At 50.0% G+C, this 16,886-nt stretch overlaps 1 protein-coding gene and 1 long non-coding RNA gene across 3 annotated transcripts in view; one reads left to right on the top strand and one right to left on the bottom strand.

Moving 5' to 3' along the window:
- AIFM3 (apoptosis inducing factor mitochondria associated 3) overlaps positions 1-16,886 on the top strand; it is a 49,232-nt gene that overhangs the window by 18,245 nt on the left and 14,101 nt on the right. For both annotated transcript variants that reach the window (XM_027895398.1, XM_027895396.1), the window contains exons 4-11: positions 4,934-5,043; positions 6,361-6,470; positions 7,467-7,511; positions 8,619-8,715; positions 10,693-10,805; positions 13,603-13,689; positions 14,338-14,429; positions 16,169-16,299. In XM_027895398.1, the coding sequence (XP_027751199.1) occupies positions 4,934-5,043; positions 6,361-6,470; positions 7,467-7,511; positions 8,619-8,715; positions 10,693-10,805; positions 13,603-13,689; positions 14,338-14,429; positions 16,169-16,299 (785 nt within the window). The remainder of the gene's footprint in view (positions 1-4,933; positions 5,044-6,360; positions 6,471-7,466; positions 7,512-8,618; positions 8,716-10,692; positions 10,806-13,602; positions 13,690-14,337; positions 14,430-16,168; positions 16,300-16,886) is intronic.
- LOC114063238 overlaps positions 11,254-16,886 on the bottom strand; it is a 14,618-nt gene continuing 8,985 nt past the window's right edge. Inside the window, exon 3 of the long non-coding RNA XR_003572530.1 lies at positions 11,254-11,263. This is a non-coding gene — a long non-coding RNA (uncharacterized LOC114063238). The remainder of the gene's footprint in view (positions 11,264-16,886) is intronic.

Raw genomic sequence — 16,886 nt, 5'->3', positions numbered from 1 at the left:
TAAATTCTTCTTATTAGATAAGTTTATCCAGGAATGAGTTGTTTTTTTCATTAGAATGGGAATTTATGTATTAGGCCATTCTACAGAGGGATGCACTGAACTCTCTTGAATTAAATCCTCATGTGATGAGGAGCAGCTGAGGTCACTTGGCTTGTGTCCTGGTTCGGGCCAGGACAGGGTTAATATTTTCAGTAGCCAGGAGGGTCCATGACCAGGACCCCCAGAGGTTATTCTATACCCCCTCATGTCATTGCTGGAGGCAGGGGGAAGAAGGGGTTCCTTCCAGTTGAGCAAAAAAAAAGTTGAGCAGTAATGCTGGTTGGGAGCCGGAGGGAGTGAGTGCTTTGGGTAACTCTGGTCCCGTGGCTGAGGTCGGGTCCAACTCGGTAGTGAGCATTTTTGCATGTGAATCACTCTCTCTTTTGTACACTTTTGTGTAAATTGTTCTTTTCTCAACCTGGGATCTTTATCTTTTGTGCCTCCAGTTCTTCTCTCCAGCCAGCCACAGGAGGGAAGGGGGAAGGAGAGAGGGGAGTGAGCGGCAGTGTGGATTTAGTGAGAGCACTAAATTGGGGAATACCATTCCTAAACCATCACAGCTTTTTCAGTCTGTAGAAGAGGAGATTGAGGGGACACTTCATCACAGTCTGCAGCTTCCTCAAAAGGGCCAGCAGAGGGGCAGCACTGCTCTCTTCTCTCTCTGACCAGTGACAGGACCCCAGGGAATGGCTGGAGCTGTGTCAGGGGAGGTTTAGGCTGGAACTCAGGAAAGGTTCTTCCCCCAGAGGGTGGTTGGACACTGAACAGGCTCCCCAGGGTCATGTCCCCAAGGCTTCCAGAGCTCCAGGAGTGTTGGGACAATGCTCTCAGGCTAAGGGTGGGATTGTTGGGGTGTCCTGTTGCAGAGCCTGGAGTTGGACTGAGTGATCCTTGTGGACCCCTTCCAATTCAGGATTCTATGACTCTTCAAGCTCTGCTGAGCCTGGAGAAGTACTGGAGGGCCATTGGGACCTAGAGGCAAGTGTCTTCCTCCAGTGAGAGGTGGGGATGAGGAGTCAGTGGAGATGCTCTGGAATAGAGGGCAAGCAAAGTGTTTCTCCTGGGAGATGATGGATGACCTGCTGCCTCCTGTGCAGGTGAGTAGTGATAGCAAGAAGACCCAGGGCAGAGCACAGGCAGCAACTGGGATTGCCTTGAAGGTGGAGTGAAGCAAAAAGGGGAGACTACCCTGGGAAATACTGGCTGTACAGGGATGGTACTGTTCCAGGGTTAAGATGTAGACTAATGCCTGAACACTGAGTGTCATGGAGGCTCCTATGTCTGATGACTTTGTGTTGGGGTGTTACTAGAAGAGTGTGCTCTGCTTCAGTGTCCCAGGGGAAGAAGGATGTAGGAAAATTAGGCTGGTCTGCCCGTGTGAGACCCCACCTGCAGTGCTGCCTCCAGTTCTGTGGTGCTCAGCACAAAAAGACAGGGAGCTGCTAGAGAGCAGGCCACAGAGATGCTCCCAGGGCTGGAGCCCCTCTGCTCTGGAGCCAGGCTGGGACAGCTGGGGGGGTTCACCTGGAGAAGAGAAGGCTCCAGGGAGACCTGAGAGCCCCTTGCAGGGCCTAAAGGGGCTCCAGGAGAGCTGGAGAGGGACTGGGGACAAGGGATGGAGGGACAGGACAAGGAGGAATGGCTTTACAGAGAAAGAGGGCAGGAATATTGGGAAGAAATTGTTCCCTGTGAGGGTGGTGAGGTTGTGGCAGAGGTTACCCAGAGAAGCTGTAGCTGCCCCATCCCTGGAAGTGTCCAAGGCGAAGTTAGACAGGGCTTGGAGCAACCTGGGCTAGTGAAGGGTATCCCTGCCCCTGGCAGGAGGGTGGAATTAGGTGGTCTTTAAGGTCCCTTCCAACCCAAACCATCCTGTGATTCTGCAGTTCTATGAATAGATTGACTGGGAAGCAGGTAGTATGGCAGATGAAAAGATTTGGAGAGCTCTGCTGGCTGCAGGGAAGGTGAGGAGGAGCTGCTTGCAGCCCATGAGAACACACATGGTGCACATGGCCATAGCAGGGAGCTCCTCAGCTAAAGCCTGGGCTAGGAACTGGCAGTGGTCTGGGAACCAGGCCCACACTTCAGTCTCTTGTCCATCAGCTGCTGAAACATGTACCGGCTATGGCAGTAGCTGTGGCACCACTGGACATCTGAGATTGAGAAGAGCTGTTTTCTAGCAGGTTGAGTCCATATTAAGAGAGGGGTGCTGTGAGAGGGTCCCACAGCTCATGTAAAGCAATGGGCCAGGCCAAAGGAGTCCTCTTGCTTTGGGGATTTTCCAGGATGCTTCTCCCAAGGAGTGTGCTGAGCAGGGGTGTGCGAGGGCGTGGCGGCAGCACTGACATGAGACACTGCTGCGTTGTGTTAGTGGAGTCTGCAAGCACAGGGTATGCTTTCTGCCCATCCTTTCTGTCTTTCTGGTACCAGCATGACCTCAGCAGAACCAGTAAAAGATACTGGTGGATAAACTGGTGCTGCTGCTGCAGCCAGCCAGTGTCCCAGCAGGATAAGTGGGAGGACAGAAAACAGCCCCCAGTGCTCCCACAGCTCTTGAGCAAAGGTCCTTTGCTGGCCAGACCTGAGTTTTAGCTTGTGCTTCCCAAGAGGGGAGTGGAGTGAGGCAACAGGACAAATTCCCAACTGAGTAAACAGTTTAGCAGAGTGCAGGACAGTGTAAATAATTCTCTGCATCTCTCTGGAGTAAGTGTGGGATTGGAGCCTTGCAGGTGGCTGTGTGCTGTTTTGAAGACACCAGGTCTTGGTTTTGACTCTCTCAGATCAGACAGCTCCTTGGGTAAGCTGTAAACGCTTTCACTTATCTTATCTTATATTCACAGGGTTGTCATTGAACAGGTTTTATCACCTGAGGAATGCAGCAGGACTTGTACTGCTCTGTTCTGCTTGTGCTGAGGGAATAGCTCCAAGTGTCAAGTGTCCTGCATGGGGAGGGGGCAGAGCTGCATCACTAGGGAGCAAGGCAGCCAAGTTACTGGGACAAAACTGCTCCTGAGGGCAGGTGTGATGAACTCTGCTGTTTTTCACCCAAGATGGAAAGGAAATCAGGAAATTGGCAAGAAAATTGGGAAATTGAGCATTTGTTGTTAGGCAGCTGATGCAGGTGGAGCAGGCACCTGTCCAAAGTCTGTCCAAGATGTGTTTGAAGGTGTACGGAAGTGCTGGGGGGCTGAGCGCCATTTTCATCTCCAAGGAAACAGAGAGTGGGACAAGTGTCTCTGTAGCCTGGGTGTAAGTGGTGGGATGAAGTTGGGATGTTACCTGAAGAGGAAGGAATAAGCAAGCAAAGTCAGTCCCATTCTTCCAAGACCCTGAAACTTGGCATGCGTGAACAGCATTCCGGGATCACACTTGGCCAGTGGCCACCTTGAGCAGGGGGGTTTGCTGGGCACAGTGGTGTGTTTGGTAGCCCAGAGGTAATGTCAGGGCTGGCTGTAGATGAGATGGTCCACTCTGTGCAACGAGAGCAAGCAGGATTTCCAGATAAACACCAAACTGTGTGGGGATAGGCTTTCTGGCTGGAAGAGGGGAAGTTTCCAGGGGACAGCAGCTCTATGCTCCATGTCCAGCTCCCTGCAAAATAAGGACTCTCTGCTAGACCAACTTCTGGCCCTGCTCAGACACCCCAACAATCCCACTCTGTCCCTGGGAGTGTTGTCCAAACACTCCTTGAGCTCTGTCAGCATTGGGGCCGTGACCACTGCCCTGGGGAGCCTGTTAAGTGCCAGCCACCCTCTAGGGGAAGAACCTTTCCAACCCAAGAGAGATCCAACCCAACCCTCCCCTGACGTAGCTCCAGCCGCTCCCTGGGGTCCTGTCACTGGTCACAGAGAAAAGAGATCGGAGCTGCTTCTCATGAGGAAGCTGCAGACTGTGATGGGGTCTCCCCTCAGTCTTCTCTTCTCCAGGCTGGAAAAAACAAATGAAGGTCTAAGGTCTAACCTGAATCCAGTGTCCAACCTGACCTTGAATGTTTCCAGGGATGATGCATCCACCACCCCTCTGGACAACCTTTGCCAGTGCCTCACCACTCATTGTAAAAACTTCTTTCCTGTATGTAAACTGATCCTCTTTTAGTTTAAGACCGTTCTCTCTGGTTCTATCAAAAACTGGGAGATTTCAAAGAGAACCTTCCATGGGAATGGCTCAAGGTTTGCTGGCTCCTGTGCAGAGCAGGGCTGAACCCAGCAGCACTGAGGAGGTGAAGCCCCTTGGTGACATACAGCTGGGGCCCAGAGCCTGGTGCCAGCAGGAGGTTGCAGTGTGAACTTCGCTCTGCAAAAACAGCTGAGGGAAACATCAAGGAGGTCACATGCAGGTGTCTGCTGTCCTGAGGGATTTACCAGGAAAAGATGACCAATGTTGTTGACCCTGTGACGTGGCCACGACCAGAGCACAAACCCCTGAGGTGTGGGAGGCAGACTCCAAGGGGCAGAGTTGCCCCTCCTGGTTTTCAACTCTGAGACATGTTGTATTTGCTTTGAAAGACTGAACACAAGCCTAGCAGGGACCTGCTCAGCCACTGGGGCCAGGAGGGGAGGTGAGGTCGTAGTAAAACCAGTTTGGGTTCTTGCTCCCACTATCAGATTCCACAGCAGCTGGGGAGGTGCTTTGGGCCCTCTCTTGACACAGTGATGGATTAAGATGCTGCCACTAATGGCTCAGCTTGGATGTGCCCCAGGCTGGGGTCAACAGAGCCACCTGCAAAACTGGCTTGGTGACAAGGACTGACCCACACCTGTGGTCACCTGGAGCCAGTGGTGAGCAAGTTGAGGAAGACAGGGAGCTGGCAGGTCCAGGTCTGGGTTGTAGGGTGAGGGGGTGGCATCTGCTGTGAGGTGCATGTTCTGCCATCTCTTTCCATACTCCTCCTCCCCAGGATGAGGGAAGTGGACCTGGGCTGCGGGAAGGCTCTGCTCATCAAGGAGAGTGGCGAGTTCCACGCCGTGGGACACAAGTGTCCCCACTATGGGGCTCCACTGGTCAAAGGTCAGTCTGCATCCTGTCCTGGGAGAGCAACTGAGGGCATCACAGGGTGGGCAAAGGACAGCCCAGTGTTCACCCAGCTGTGCTACTGGGCACAGGGCAGCAAGCTGGGGTTGCACAAACCTCCCCAGAGCACTTTGCCACAGCTCTGGTTGCAGTTGACACCAGCTGCCACTGTTGGTCACAAGGCTGGGGTTTCTGCTCATGAGTGTAGATCCAAAGGAGGAATCTCTTTGGGCTAATGAGATCCTTTCAGTAGCAAGAAGAATGTTGCTCATGTTATTGACTGAAGTGGGATGAGGTGTGGGGGTTTCCCATCTTGGCGTTAAAAATATGCATCCTGGCACTTTCTCAGCTGCCCAGAGCCTAAGCAGCAGCATCAGGCAGTGCTGGCCTGGCTGTGTGTGAAAGGGCATCACCCAAACTGGGATTGGGAGGACACTTTACTGGAAGTGGGATGCTGGGGAAGACAGTGGAGCATCCTGCTGTGTGTCCTCTGGGCATCACTGGCCCAACAGCAGTGCTGGCTGTAGCAGCCCCTCACCTGGGGCGAGAGCCTATTGAGCCGGGCAGAAGAGCCCCATGCTGCCCTGGAGGTGAGTTTACCTGCCTTTTCAGAGACCTGTTCTCAGACTGGCTGTCACACAGGGATCTCCCTGGGGAATTTGCTGCAGCAGTAAGTGCATGGGCTGCCCTTCCATCTCCACACATGGTGACGATGAGACATGGCATTGCTGTGCCTCAGGCACAAGCTCAGTACCAGTCTATGGCCACATGGTAACCAATGCTCTGTCCCAGCACTGTAGCAGGGAAAGTTAAAGTCCAAGGTAACAGCCTCTGAGCAGACACCTGGAGAAATGAATGCATGACTTTGGGCATGCCTGTGCCTTCCAGATGTGTGCAGGCACCTTGCTGTGTCAGGGTCTGCTCTGGAACACATATACTCTAAATCAGTGACACTTGGAGGCACTGCTTGCTCTGGGTGCTACTGGGGCTTAAAAGGATGACAAGACTCTGGAGATGGCAGCCTCCTTCTGGCTGGAGATCGAGGTTATATCCCAGGCAGAGCAGACAACTTTGGAGCTGTGCCCGGAGACACTGGGGGACACTGGCATCCAGGGCATTTTAGAAGGGATTGCTCATATAGGATCTCGGTTGGTCCCAAAAAGCTGAGCCTGTCCAACGTGCATGTTGGGAGAACTCCAGTGATACCCATCCAGGTCCACATCAGCTGATACGTCCTGTAGGAGAGGTGCCATCCCAGAGAATGGGAGGTAGCTGCAGGGCAGCACCAACCCTGCTCTGCTATGTTCCCTGCAGGGGTTTTGTCCAAAGGCAGAGTCCGCTGTCCCTGGCATGGAGCCTGCTTCAACATCGGCACAGGTGACATTGAGGACTTTCCTGGCTTGGATAGTTTACCCAGGTTCCAGGTGAGACCCTTGTCCTTGCAGCAGCAGAGGAAACACAGAATCACGGGATGGTTTGGGTTGGAAGGGACATTGAAGACCATCTGGTTCCACCCCCTGCCATGGGCAGACACCTTCCACTAGCCCAGGTTGCTCCAAGCCCTGTCCAACCTGACCTTGAACACTTCCAGGGCTGGGGCAGCCACAGCTTCTCTGGGCAGCCTGTGCCAGGGCCTGCCCACCCTCACAGGGAAGAATTTCTTCCCAATATTCATGCTCTGTCTCAGTCAGAAGCCATTGCCCCTTGTTGTGTCATTCCAGGCTGTTGTCCCAAGTCCCTCTCCAGCTCTCTTGGAGCTCCTTAAGGCACTGGAAGGTGCTCTAATGTCTCCCTGGAGCCTTCTCTTCTCCAGGCTGAACAATCCCAACCCTCCTGAGGGCTACTCTTGATCCCTTCATCCCCCAGCCTGGGCTCATGTTGTGGATTGCTCCAACCCTTGTGCAGCACCTTGTATTTGGCCTTGTTGAACCTCATGAGGTTCCACTGGATGCATCCTCTAGAGCATCAACCATACCACTCAGATTAGTGTCACCCACAAAAATGTGTCTTTGTTTTGGAATAAGCAACGTTCTTTACGGCATAGAGCGAACGTTTTCCAAGGAAAATGTGCTGGTGTGGGTAGTAGACCTTCACCTAGTTTCTTCCTCCCTTGCACTCACCTGTGTGCATCAGACACCTCCTGGGAGCCTGTGGGGGGTAGATGCCCAGTCTCGAGTAGGAGTAGGCTGGGAATGAGAAACCATAAGTAAGCCTGGGATAGAAATTAGGTTGTACACTGAGCGTCGGTGCACAGTTGATATGAGACAGGAGATATCCCACAGTCTTGAGCTGGGATGAGCCCTGCCAGGGCCTCAGCTGCTCTGGCAGGCAGCCTGCTGCCATCGCTGCTCCATTTGTTCGCTGTTGCCCAGAGGGAGCCCTCACTGTCCTGCAAATTGCTGCTGTTCTGTCACCCTCAGGTGAAGATTGAGAAGGAGAAGGTGTACATCCGAGCAAGCAAGCAGGTAATGGGCCACTGACATCCCAGAAACAAGGCAAATGCTTTTGGGTTTTGCTCTGTGTGCATGGGGGTGGAGGGAAATGCTTTTCCTTTGGTCCTGTGGCAGGAAAGCCATGCCTGGGCAGAGGGATGTGTGATATCCAGCATGGGTGAACCAGAGGTTTCAGGTCTTAAGGTGTTTGTCCTGAACTTGTCCTATGTTTCCTTAAGCTCAGAGCAACTTTTAATTTAGTTGGCCCATTGAAACAGGCCTCTTCCACCAGTCTTTTGGCCTTGTCCGAATGTGACATAGTGATGCCAGAGGCCACCTGTGCTCCCTCTTGAACCCAGGCATCAGCTCCTGCTAGGGAGGAACCTGGTGCATGGGCAGAAAGGGCTCTCATCCTCTGACAGGATGCAGAATGAAGCCCATTCAGGCCACTGCTGTTTTTTCTTTCCATGAAAAGCCTTCTTTTGGTGCAACATTGGCATGTACACATGTGCAAATCCAGTGGCTCAGAGCCTGATGGACCCTGCTAGCACTTGCTTTAGATCCAGAGAGGTCACCTGAATGGTAGCACTTCAACTCCAGCTGTGGAGGGATGTGATGAGGGGGACTGAGACTATTCCCTTGACCAGGAATGGATTTTGGCCTCTGATAACTGGGGCCAGGTGGTCTGTGCAGCAAGGGCTATGGTGGAACAGGTCCAGCGGTGTGCTCTGGGGAATTGGACAAGTCCATCAGCTTTGGATATCAGGTATACAAGCTCTGCTCAGGTGCAGGATGAAATTCCTGATAGAACTTTTTCATTCTCACCTCACCTGTTGGTGCAGAATTGCACAAGAACATACCTGGACTGCTTTTTCAATTCCCTCTCTCCTCCCAGCTCTGTGTAGCTGGGTGGATTTGCAAAAGATGGTGGATCTAGTACCTTGTAAAGGGTAGTACACTGGACACTGGAATGGTGTTTGGATAAGCAGAGGTTTGAGTTCTTGTTTGGTACAAGGGCACAGTTGTTCCCTTCCTATCCAAGCTGGTTTATGACAGTACTGCAGTTGTCCCCATCCCTGCCTGGCTGCCCAGGTTAATGTTGAGTAAAGATAATGATTTTCCTTCTCGGTGATGGCACAGGCTCTTCAGACACAGAGGAGGACAAAGATGATGGCAAAATGCATCTCCTTGAGCAACTACAACCTGAGCAGTACCAACGTGCTGATCATTGGTGCAGGTAAGGATTGTATGTGCTAGGACCACTGTGTGTGTCTCCTTCCCAGCAGGGGTGCAGGGAGCAGAGGGTCTCTGTGCTGTGTCACACCCCCCCTGCACCCCTGCTGTGCAAAAGATCAGACCAGAGGGTCTTCCTGAGCCATTTTGTCCTACGTGCTAGTGATCCAAAGGTGCTCTAGTCTGTGGAGCTTTGTCACTGTCCTTTGGAGTGGGTACCCTGAACCCTCTTCCTGCTACACCCTTCCCAAGTACATCAGCAATCCCAGATTTCCACGGCTAATAAGTGTAAAGTCCTCTCAGATGTCCCTGTGATGTGGATACACTTTTTTTCTCTTGGACCTTGTACATCGTCTCATTCAATTATAGCTCCAAAGTTCTCACCTCAAGGTGCTTCTCTGAAGATAAATTCTTCCACCTTCTCAACAAATATCAAATCCTTGCCAAAATAGCAAAGCTGCCAATCTACCTCTTCCTTTCTCTTGTCCTATCTTCATTTGTGTATTGCCATTTCTTTAGAAAGCCTGATGGGGTGAAGCCCATATACTGAATTTCTGGATTGCATTAGATGCCAAGGCTCGGCCATGATGTGGTGAAATGGAGGGTGCTGGACCTGGAGCTGCGAGGGAGTGGCTGCTCCTGGCACATTGGTTGTTCCTAATGGATTATAGCTCCCAGATCATCAGATCCAAGTTGTAGAAATTGGGAGCATCTGAGGATCATCATCACAGCCTGAGCAAAGGGGAAAACCAGCCTAACTGGCTTTTCCCTTGCTGCTCGGTGACATTTTTCCCTTCCTTGTTGCCTGAAAGGTGGGGTGTAAAGTACATGCTGCTCCCTGAGGTCAGCTGGAATGTCCTGGCATGTGGCAGGGCTGGACAGTTGTCACAGTCTCAGTGAGGTCACTCCACAGGCAACATTAACCATTGCTGAAGGAAGTTTCTCAGGCTTTACCAGCTAAATTCACAGCTCTGCTAAAGACCAAAGTCTGTTTTGGTGGATGATTTCAAATCTGAGGTTGTGGGGAGTGTTGGTAAGAAAATGCCATCCAGCCCTACAGCAAAGATCAAGATCCAGCCATGCCCAGCAGAGCTGAGGGCAATTGACTGTCACCCCTTGCTCATGTGAGAGTCATCCTGGCATCAGTGCAGCATCAGCTCTGGCTCAGCTTGCTCCACCCACCTATCTCTTCTGCTGTCCCCTCCATCAATGGGAGCATCTTGTTGATGGACCAAACCATGATACTGTCCAGGTCCATCTTCTCTCTTCGTTGTTACAGAAACCACGTCCCTAAAAACACATATTATTGAGCAAAGCTTCCTTGGCTGAGAAGAGACTCAAGATTTCTCACCTGAGCTCTCCAGTCTCACATTTAGGCCAAGGAAGAAGGGATGTGCCCATCAGGCTACCTGGATGCAGGGGGACAGCATGCCCCTAGGAAGCTTTTTGTTTGATTTAGTGCTTTTTTTTCTGTGATTGGAACAAGCAAACAAAAAACCCTTAAAGAAATAGCATGGAAAATGCTCTGCAGTGAGTCACACAACCAACACTTTGGCTGTGGAGAAGGGAGGGCTCTCTGCACTCCATGCTTGGCCATAAGTTCACCAGGAGCTGGGTGTGCAGACCCTTCCCTGACTAAAGAAGTCCAAGGATCTGAGCAGCTGCTTGTGGCCTGGAGCTTGTGAGAGGTGTGTAAGCATTATCAGCGCTCAGGTGTGCTCTTTGTGGTTTTGTGACAGTTTAGGGACAGACAAGAGGATTAATGTCACACTTCTTAGACAGAGGGTCCCTTCTCTTGCCTGGTGCATCTGCCCTGACTGGCTTCCTGTGTGAGCTGTTTGACTTAGGAAGGGCAGTGAAGTGAGGCCAGGGCTGGGGGAGATGGTGATTCTGGAGTTAGCCCCAGCAGGTTTAGCAGTAAAGGGCTCAGATCCCCCAGTGCCCCATACACGTGGCTGTCATTGGTCTCCTTCTCCCTTAGGGGCAGCTGGGCTGGTCTGTGCAGAAACCTTGCGCCAGGAGGGTTTCTCTGACCGGATTGTGATGTGCACGATGGACAGACACTTGCCCTACGACAGACCAAAGCTCAGTAAGGTTTGTATCACTCTGGATATGCCATATTGCTCTCCAGTTTTAAAATTTGCTTTAGGACCTTTCCCCACTGTTATTCATTGCAGCAGCATGGTTCTCTTTCCTTATTCATAATTTCTCTGTTTCCCTTGAATTTTCTTTCCTGTTTGTGACTAAAATATGAAACACGAAAAAAGTTGTTCAAACTCTGAAGTAAGAGTAATCCAGCGCAGAAGAAAGGGCATTCTTCTCTGTGAGGGTGGTGAAACCCTGGCACAGGTTGCCCAGAGAAGCTGTGACTGCCTCATCCCTGGAAGTGTTCAAGGGCAGGTTGGATGGGGCTTGGAGCAACCTGGGCTGGTGGAAGGTGTCTCTGCAGATTGGAACAAGGTGAGCTTTAGTGTCCCTTCCAAGCCAAACCACTCAAGGATTTATATGATGATTCTTCATGGGTCTAGCCAACTTCTACCTGGGTGGATCTTCTTAATGTGTGCCTGAATCAAAATCTTTAAGGCAATGAAATGAGGCATGTGGAAAAATGGTGTTGTCGACCATGGTTTTTTATGAGTGCATGGTTCTTGTTGCCAGGGATGCTCCATACCATAATTATGATTATTCTCAATCATCATCACAACTTGATATCTTGATGGCAGTGCAAACATCACTTTTTCTGACACAAATTCCATTTTGCATTCCAATTTGTAGATGTATGATGATCTAGTCACATTTCTTGCTGCTGATTCCTGAGCCTTCTTTGATGTCAGACAGCAGATCAGGTTGGACAGCAGCATTTGGCCTCGGAGCTTGGAGATAAAATAAGGTGGACTATGTGTTCACCTTCATGTCAGGAATGTTTATCCATGGGGGATGGTACTCTACATCTAACTCTGCTTTCAGAAGCAAAAAAAAGGGATTTCCAAAGAAAGGCAAATATGCACATGGCTTTTTTTGGGAGCATTCAGGCTATTTCTGTGCTTTGGCAAGGTGAGGAGCAGCTGGCTGAAACCTGCATCTAAGAGTCACAGAGGTTGTGCCGGGGAGCTCAGAGAATCTTGGAGTCCCTGTCCCAGCCAGGCAGCTCTCCCCAAACAGTTATCCCCACGTGGGAGTCTTAGACTGGCTTTTATTCTCTCTGTTAAATAGTAAGAACATTTCACACGCCAAAGGTATTGTACGTTATGTGTTAGACTCTTCACTAAACACCTCTGGCTGTAGTTGCTCTTAGAAGGTGCACAAAACCCATGGAAGAGAAGGCTGAATTTTTTGGAACAAAAAAAATGGGACTTTTCTTAATCCTCTTGTGAGTGGGACTAATCATGTACAGAGTTACTGCAGGAGAGCACACAATGCTGTAAGCAGCAGACTTCTTGCTCCCTGAAACTGCAGCACTGCCCTTCCTCTGCCCTGCTGAAAGCCTATTATCAGTCTGTCCCCAGATCCTGCTGAACTGTTTCTCTTTGTCCCTTTGGACCACGACCTTCTCCCTGCTGTGTTGCCATGTCTCTGTTGCCATCTCCAGAGCACCAAGCAGCAGCAAAACCCATGGTGGTTGTGCACTGCTTTTTGTTGCGCTTCCTGGCACAATGGGGTCGGGCATTCTCCGCTGTAAACATGGAGCATTTAAAAAATTTGCCGTAAAACCTGTGTGACCCTGCCCCTGCCTCAAGTTCTTCAGCATAGGTCCCTCCTCAGCAGAGTATTGTCTGAAGTCAGAGTAAGGGAGTGTCCTGCAAGGCTCATCCCAGCCCGACTAAACCACCTCCGAGGATAAGGATCTTGCACATCCATCCCCGTGGGCAGATGGGAAAGCCCTTGATTCCTGCATCCCTTATCCCTCCTGGGTCAAGGCCAAATGTCATACCTGTGTGACACAGGTAGATGCTGCTGCTCAGTGCTGTGTCAAAATTGCAGGGCTTGACCGTTCCTGGTATACTGCAGGCAGGGAGGGCTGCACTGGAGCAGGGAACAGCCTGCACATCCAGCAGGTCACTTGATGCTCAGCTTGTCCTCAGCTCAAGTCTGAGCTTGTCTCCACAGAGTTAGAAGGGCAGATGAACTTGGGCTCAACCCTGCATATAAAGATGGTGTACGTCTCACCACAGTGATTAGGGAAGGCTGGGAAGAGCAAGAACCTTCATCTTACAGCTGAAGATGAGCAGATACAGGCCCCATGCCCCTGCTTCAACTTTTGAGGGAACTTGTGCAGCATTACATGGGTGCTTTTGAAAGTGTGTCCTCATATGTTAATGCTTCTTGTTCTTATTGCTCTTCTACCTTCCCTTTCCCATGGTAACTGGTTGTTTTCCAAGTAATCATAGAATAGTTTGGATTGAAAGGGACTTTTGAAGGTCGTCTAGTCCACCCCCCTGCCATGGGCAGGGACACCTTGTACTAGACCAGGTTGCTCCAAGTCCCATCAGTCTGGCCTTGGACACTTCCAGGGATGGGGCAGCCACAGCTTCTCTGGGCAACCTGTACCAGTGTTCTACCACCCTTATTATAAAAAGGGGCTCCTGTGAACCTGTTTGTGCTGTCAGGAGCTGCAGTTATGGCTGCTTTGCCAACTCTCAGAAGCATTTACTGCCTCAGCTGGTCACTACCAGCCCCACACTGAGCCAGCAGAGAAGGAACTGGAGCCCAGATCGGCCTCTTGTGATAACTTTTACTTGAACAGGCTTTGATTCCAGCCTATAGAGCCGCTCCCTTAACTTGTGCCATAAGTGCTGACTTCAGGCTACTGCTGACTTGTGTTGGTAACAGCTGTTTCTTCACTTACCTGTTCAACCCCCAGCATTTGATGGAAAAGTGACTTTTTTTGCAGTCAATGGATTCCCAACCTGAGCAGATTGCCCTGCGCCCCAAGGAGTTCTTCTGCACCTATGACATTGAAGTCCTGACTGAGATGCAGGTAAGGAGAGTCCTTTGTGTTCCTGCAGGCTATTGCCAGCAAGTGCTGGTACGCAAAGGCCATATTTAGGGAATGTGTGTCTGTTCTTGGCTCACTGGATGCCATTGCATAAATGTTGGCTCTACCCCAGCCCCCTGCACCGTGCCCCAGAGCACGGGTTGCCTGTGGTTGTTCAAAGCACGGCTAATGCCATGCTCCCGCGGCGGGAAGGACACCCTGGGTGTGACTGTGGTGTGGCCATCAGTGGTGGCCAGAATTTCGTACCTGCCATTTGCCAGCACCCTCAAGTGGATCTTGAGTGGCCAGTTGCCCTCTGATTAGGATAATCACCCTTCAAGCAGTGGAGACGATGGCTTAAACATTTCTCCCCGTTATTTTATTTATGTTGGGAGATCTTCAAGGATTTGTGAAAAGGTAACAAGAAATATTTAAGGTCTGGATTGGCCAAGCTGTGGACTGAGAAATTAACATGGAGGACTAAAACCTGACAGATGAATTCACTGGGCTGGGAGCTCGGTGAACATCTGGGATGTACCGTTAATCAATAAATACCTTGCTGCTTTAGACACAAAACCCTGTCTAAACAGTTTTTTTATCTGCTCTTTTCTGGGCATCACATCCCTTAACATTATTTAAGAATGATTTCAGGTTGCGGCTGTGGATATCAAGAGCAAGATAGCCGTGTTCAAAGATGGATTTAAGATGGAATACAACAAGCTGCTGATAGCAACGGGAAACACGTAAGCTACAGACAAAAATCTTAACGATCAAGAGAAACTGTTTTATCTGAGAATGTGAAGAGACTGTGCCTGGGGATAAGGAGTGAAATATGGCAGGTGAATTCAGACACTGAATTTGTTTACAAGAGTGTTTGTGGAAAAGTCAGGGGACACCAAAGATATTGGATATATCTGTGTGTATCTACATCTACATCTACATCTATATATCTATATATTATCATCTATTTCATATATATACACCTACATGATATATATTGTTAAATTATTGAATCAGAGGATGGTTTGGGTTGGAAGGCATCTTAAAGCTCATTTGGTTCTGACACCCTGCCATGGGCAAGGATACCTCCCACTAGACTAGGTTGCTCCAAGCCCCATCCAGCCTGTCCTTGAACACTTCCAGGTATGGTGGCCCCAGGATCTTGAACATATTTTCTTTAACTAAAGCCTCCAAAGTGGAAGTATTCTATTTTTTTCTAGAGGTCATTTTTGCCATGTTGCTCTTTTTGCTCTTCAGTAACACTCAACCCTAACATCCCTCTGAATTTCATCTTTCGTTTCCTGCCAACCTTTTAGATCTTTCTCAGCAACTATGGCTTAACACTTCACTGTTGCAGCCCTAATAAGGTGTTGCTGTTGTCCAAGCCTAACAGCTTTTGGAGCCTTGCCGTCAGGATGGGAGTTTTCAGAACTGAACCTCATCCAGCCATAGGAAAGGTGGTATTGATGTGCTGGGATGCCGAGCTCCCCCCAGACTGGCATTGTCCCTTGTACCCTGAAAGTAGCGGGTTAGTTTGTTTTCAATAGGAGATTTGTCAAAATTGGCAGTTTAAGGTGAAAATAAGGCATCCTGGTTCTCCTTCCTTGTGCTCTTTATACCAAGCCATAAAACAAAGAATGAGAAATGCAGTCCCTGCATAATTTATCATCTGAGGAAGGGATGCTGCAGAACAACCAGAGCAGGGACTCACATTGAGACCCAGTATGGCACCAGTCACAGCAACAGCCCCCAGAGGTGTGAATGGATGGTGTTGGGGTGTACAGTGCTGCAGCCAAAATGCCATCTGCACCAGAAACTGAATTAGGTTCAAAAGAGGGTTAAGCCTTTGGCAGTAATTTCAAAATCCTCATACACAAGATGCAGGTACACAGGGTAAATGTTTTCTAAGGTACCTAAAGTTTTTAGAATCATCTGTCCCATTTCCAGATGTGAGTCAGGTATGCAGGGGTCAGATATTTAAAAATACATAGGTTCCAGTAAGTGCCTGGGGAGGGCATGATTAAGCTGCTACAGCATCAGCAGTGTGCCCACAGGAATGGACACTGGAGCCTGCATCTTCAGAGCCTTATTAAAGTTTGAATATCTGGCTCCAAAGCACTGCTGGAGGACAGAGTGAGTTTTCTGTGTCCCATTAAGCTTCTGAAAATTTTAGGACGTGCCAGTGTTTAGCACAGGCTTGTAAAGCTGTGCCTGTCCTGTGCTGCATTGCCCCAGGAAGGAGCTCCCCTGGCCCTGTGGGTACACAGCGGGGTCTGTGGTGGCTGCCCAGCATCCCCTGCTTGACCACTGTCCACCAGCTTTTGTGTTTTTCCATGTTATGTCTCCAACCCAAAGAAAGGTGAAGAAAAGGAAAGTCTGGGATGCTGCTGGAGCCCCAGAAGGGGTGTCTGCTGTCCTGATTGAGCACTGCAGCCACCATGGGGTCAAGAAAAGCAGTTGTATCACGCTCAGTGTTTTTCAGGCCCAAAGCTCTCAGCTGCAAAGGCAAGGAGATGGAAAACGTTTTCAACATCCGGACGCCCGAAGATGCCAACCGTGTGGTAAAGCTGGCCACGAGCAAGAACGTGGTGATTGTGGGAGCATCCTTCCTGGGTGAGCTCAGGCAGTGTCTGTGTCCCAGCTCTCCACCTCTTCCTGCAGATGATCCCAAACCCTTGCCCAGTTTGTCACTGCCCAGTTAGCGGTAACCCCCCACCAAACTGAGCCTGGGGTAGTCCAACCTCCAGCCCCAGGTGCATGTAAGGACATCTCCTTGCTGAAGAAATTGATTTTCCAAGGAGTCTGGGCTTGCATAGGCACAGATGTTGCTGTCCCAGACTGAAAAGCACATGGCCAGTACTGGTGCTCAGGTGGGTTCAAATCTGGTGTGTCTAGATTTGGCTTCAGTCAAGAGAGTCTTGTTGGTGAGTGGGAGCCTGTGGGTTTATTTCTCTTTTACTTTTTAGCAGAGCAGTGAATGTTTGAAATACAATTTCTTTATGGTTGACATGGTTAATAATAGGGGGCTCTGCAAACCTTAAGCATAAATGTTTATTAGTGAGGGAATTTGTTATTGATTTTCATTATTTGTTTTGTTTTTCTTTTATAAAAGATAAATCTGTTTTAATGGTTAAGTTAATATGATCTACAGAAAAGCATGTGCTGTGGGGAGCCAGTTGCAAACTGCGGGTCATCAAAAA

The sequence above is a fragment of the Empidonax traillii genome, unplaced genomic scaffold (assembly GCF_003031625.1).
Source record: "Empidonax traillii isolate 1590-97213 ecotype Southwest subspecies unplaced genomic scaffold, ASM303162v1 scaffold459:size589781, whole genome shotgun sequence".
NCBI lineage: Eukaryota > Metazoa > Chordata > Aves > Passeriformes > Tyrannidae > Empidonax > Empidonax traillii.
Note: the sequence above shows the minus strand (reverse complement) of the source record. Positions and strands in the feature narration are given on the sequence as shown.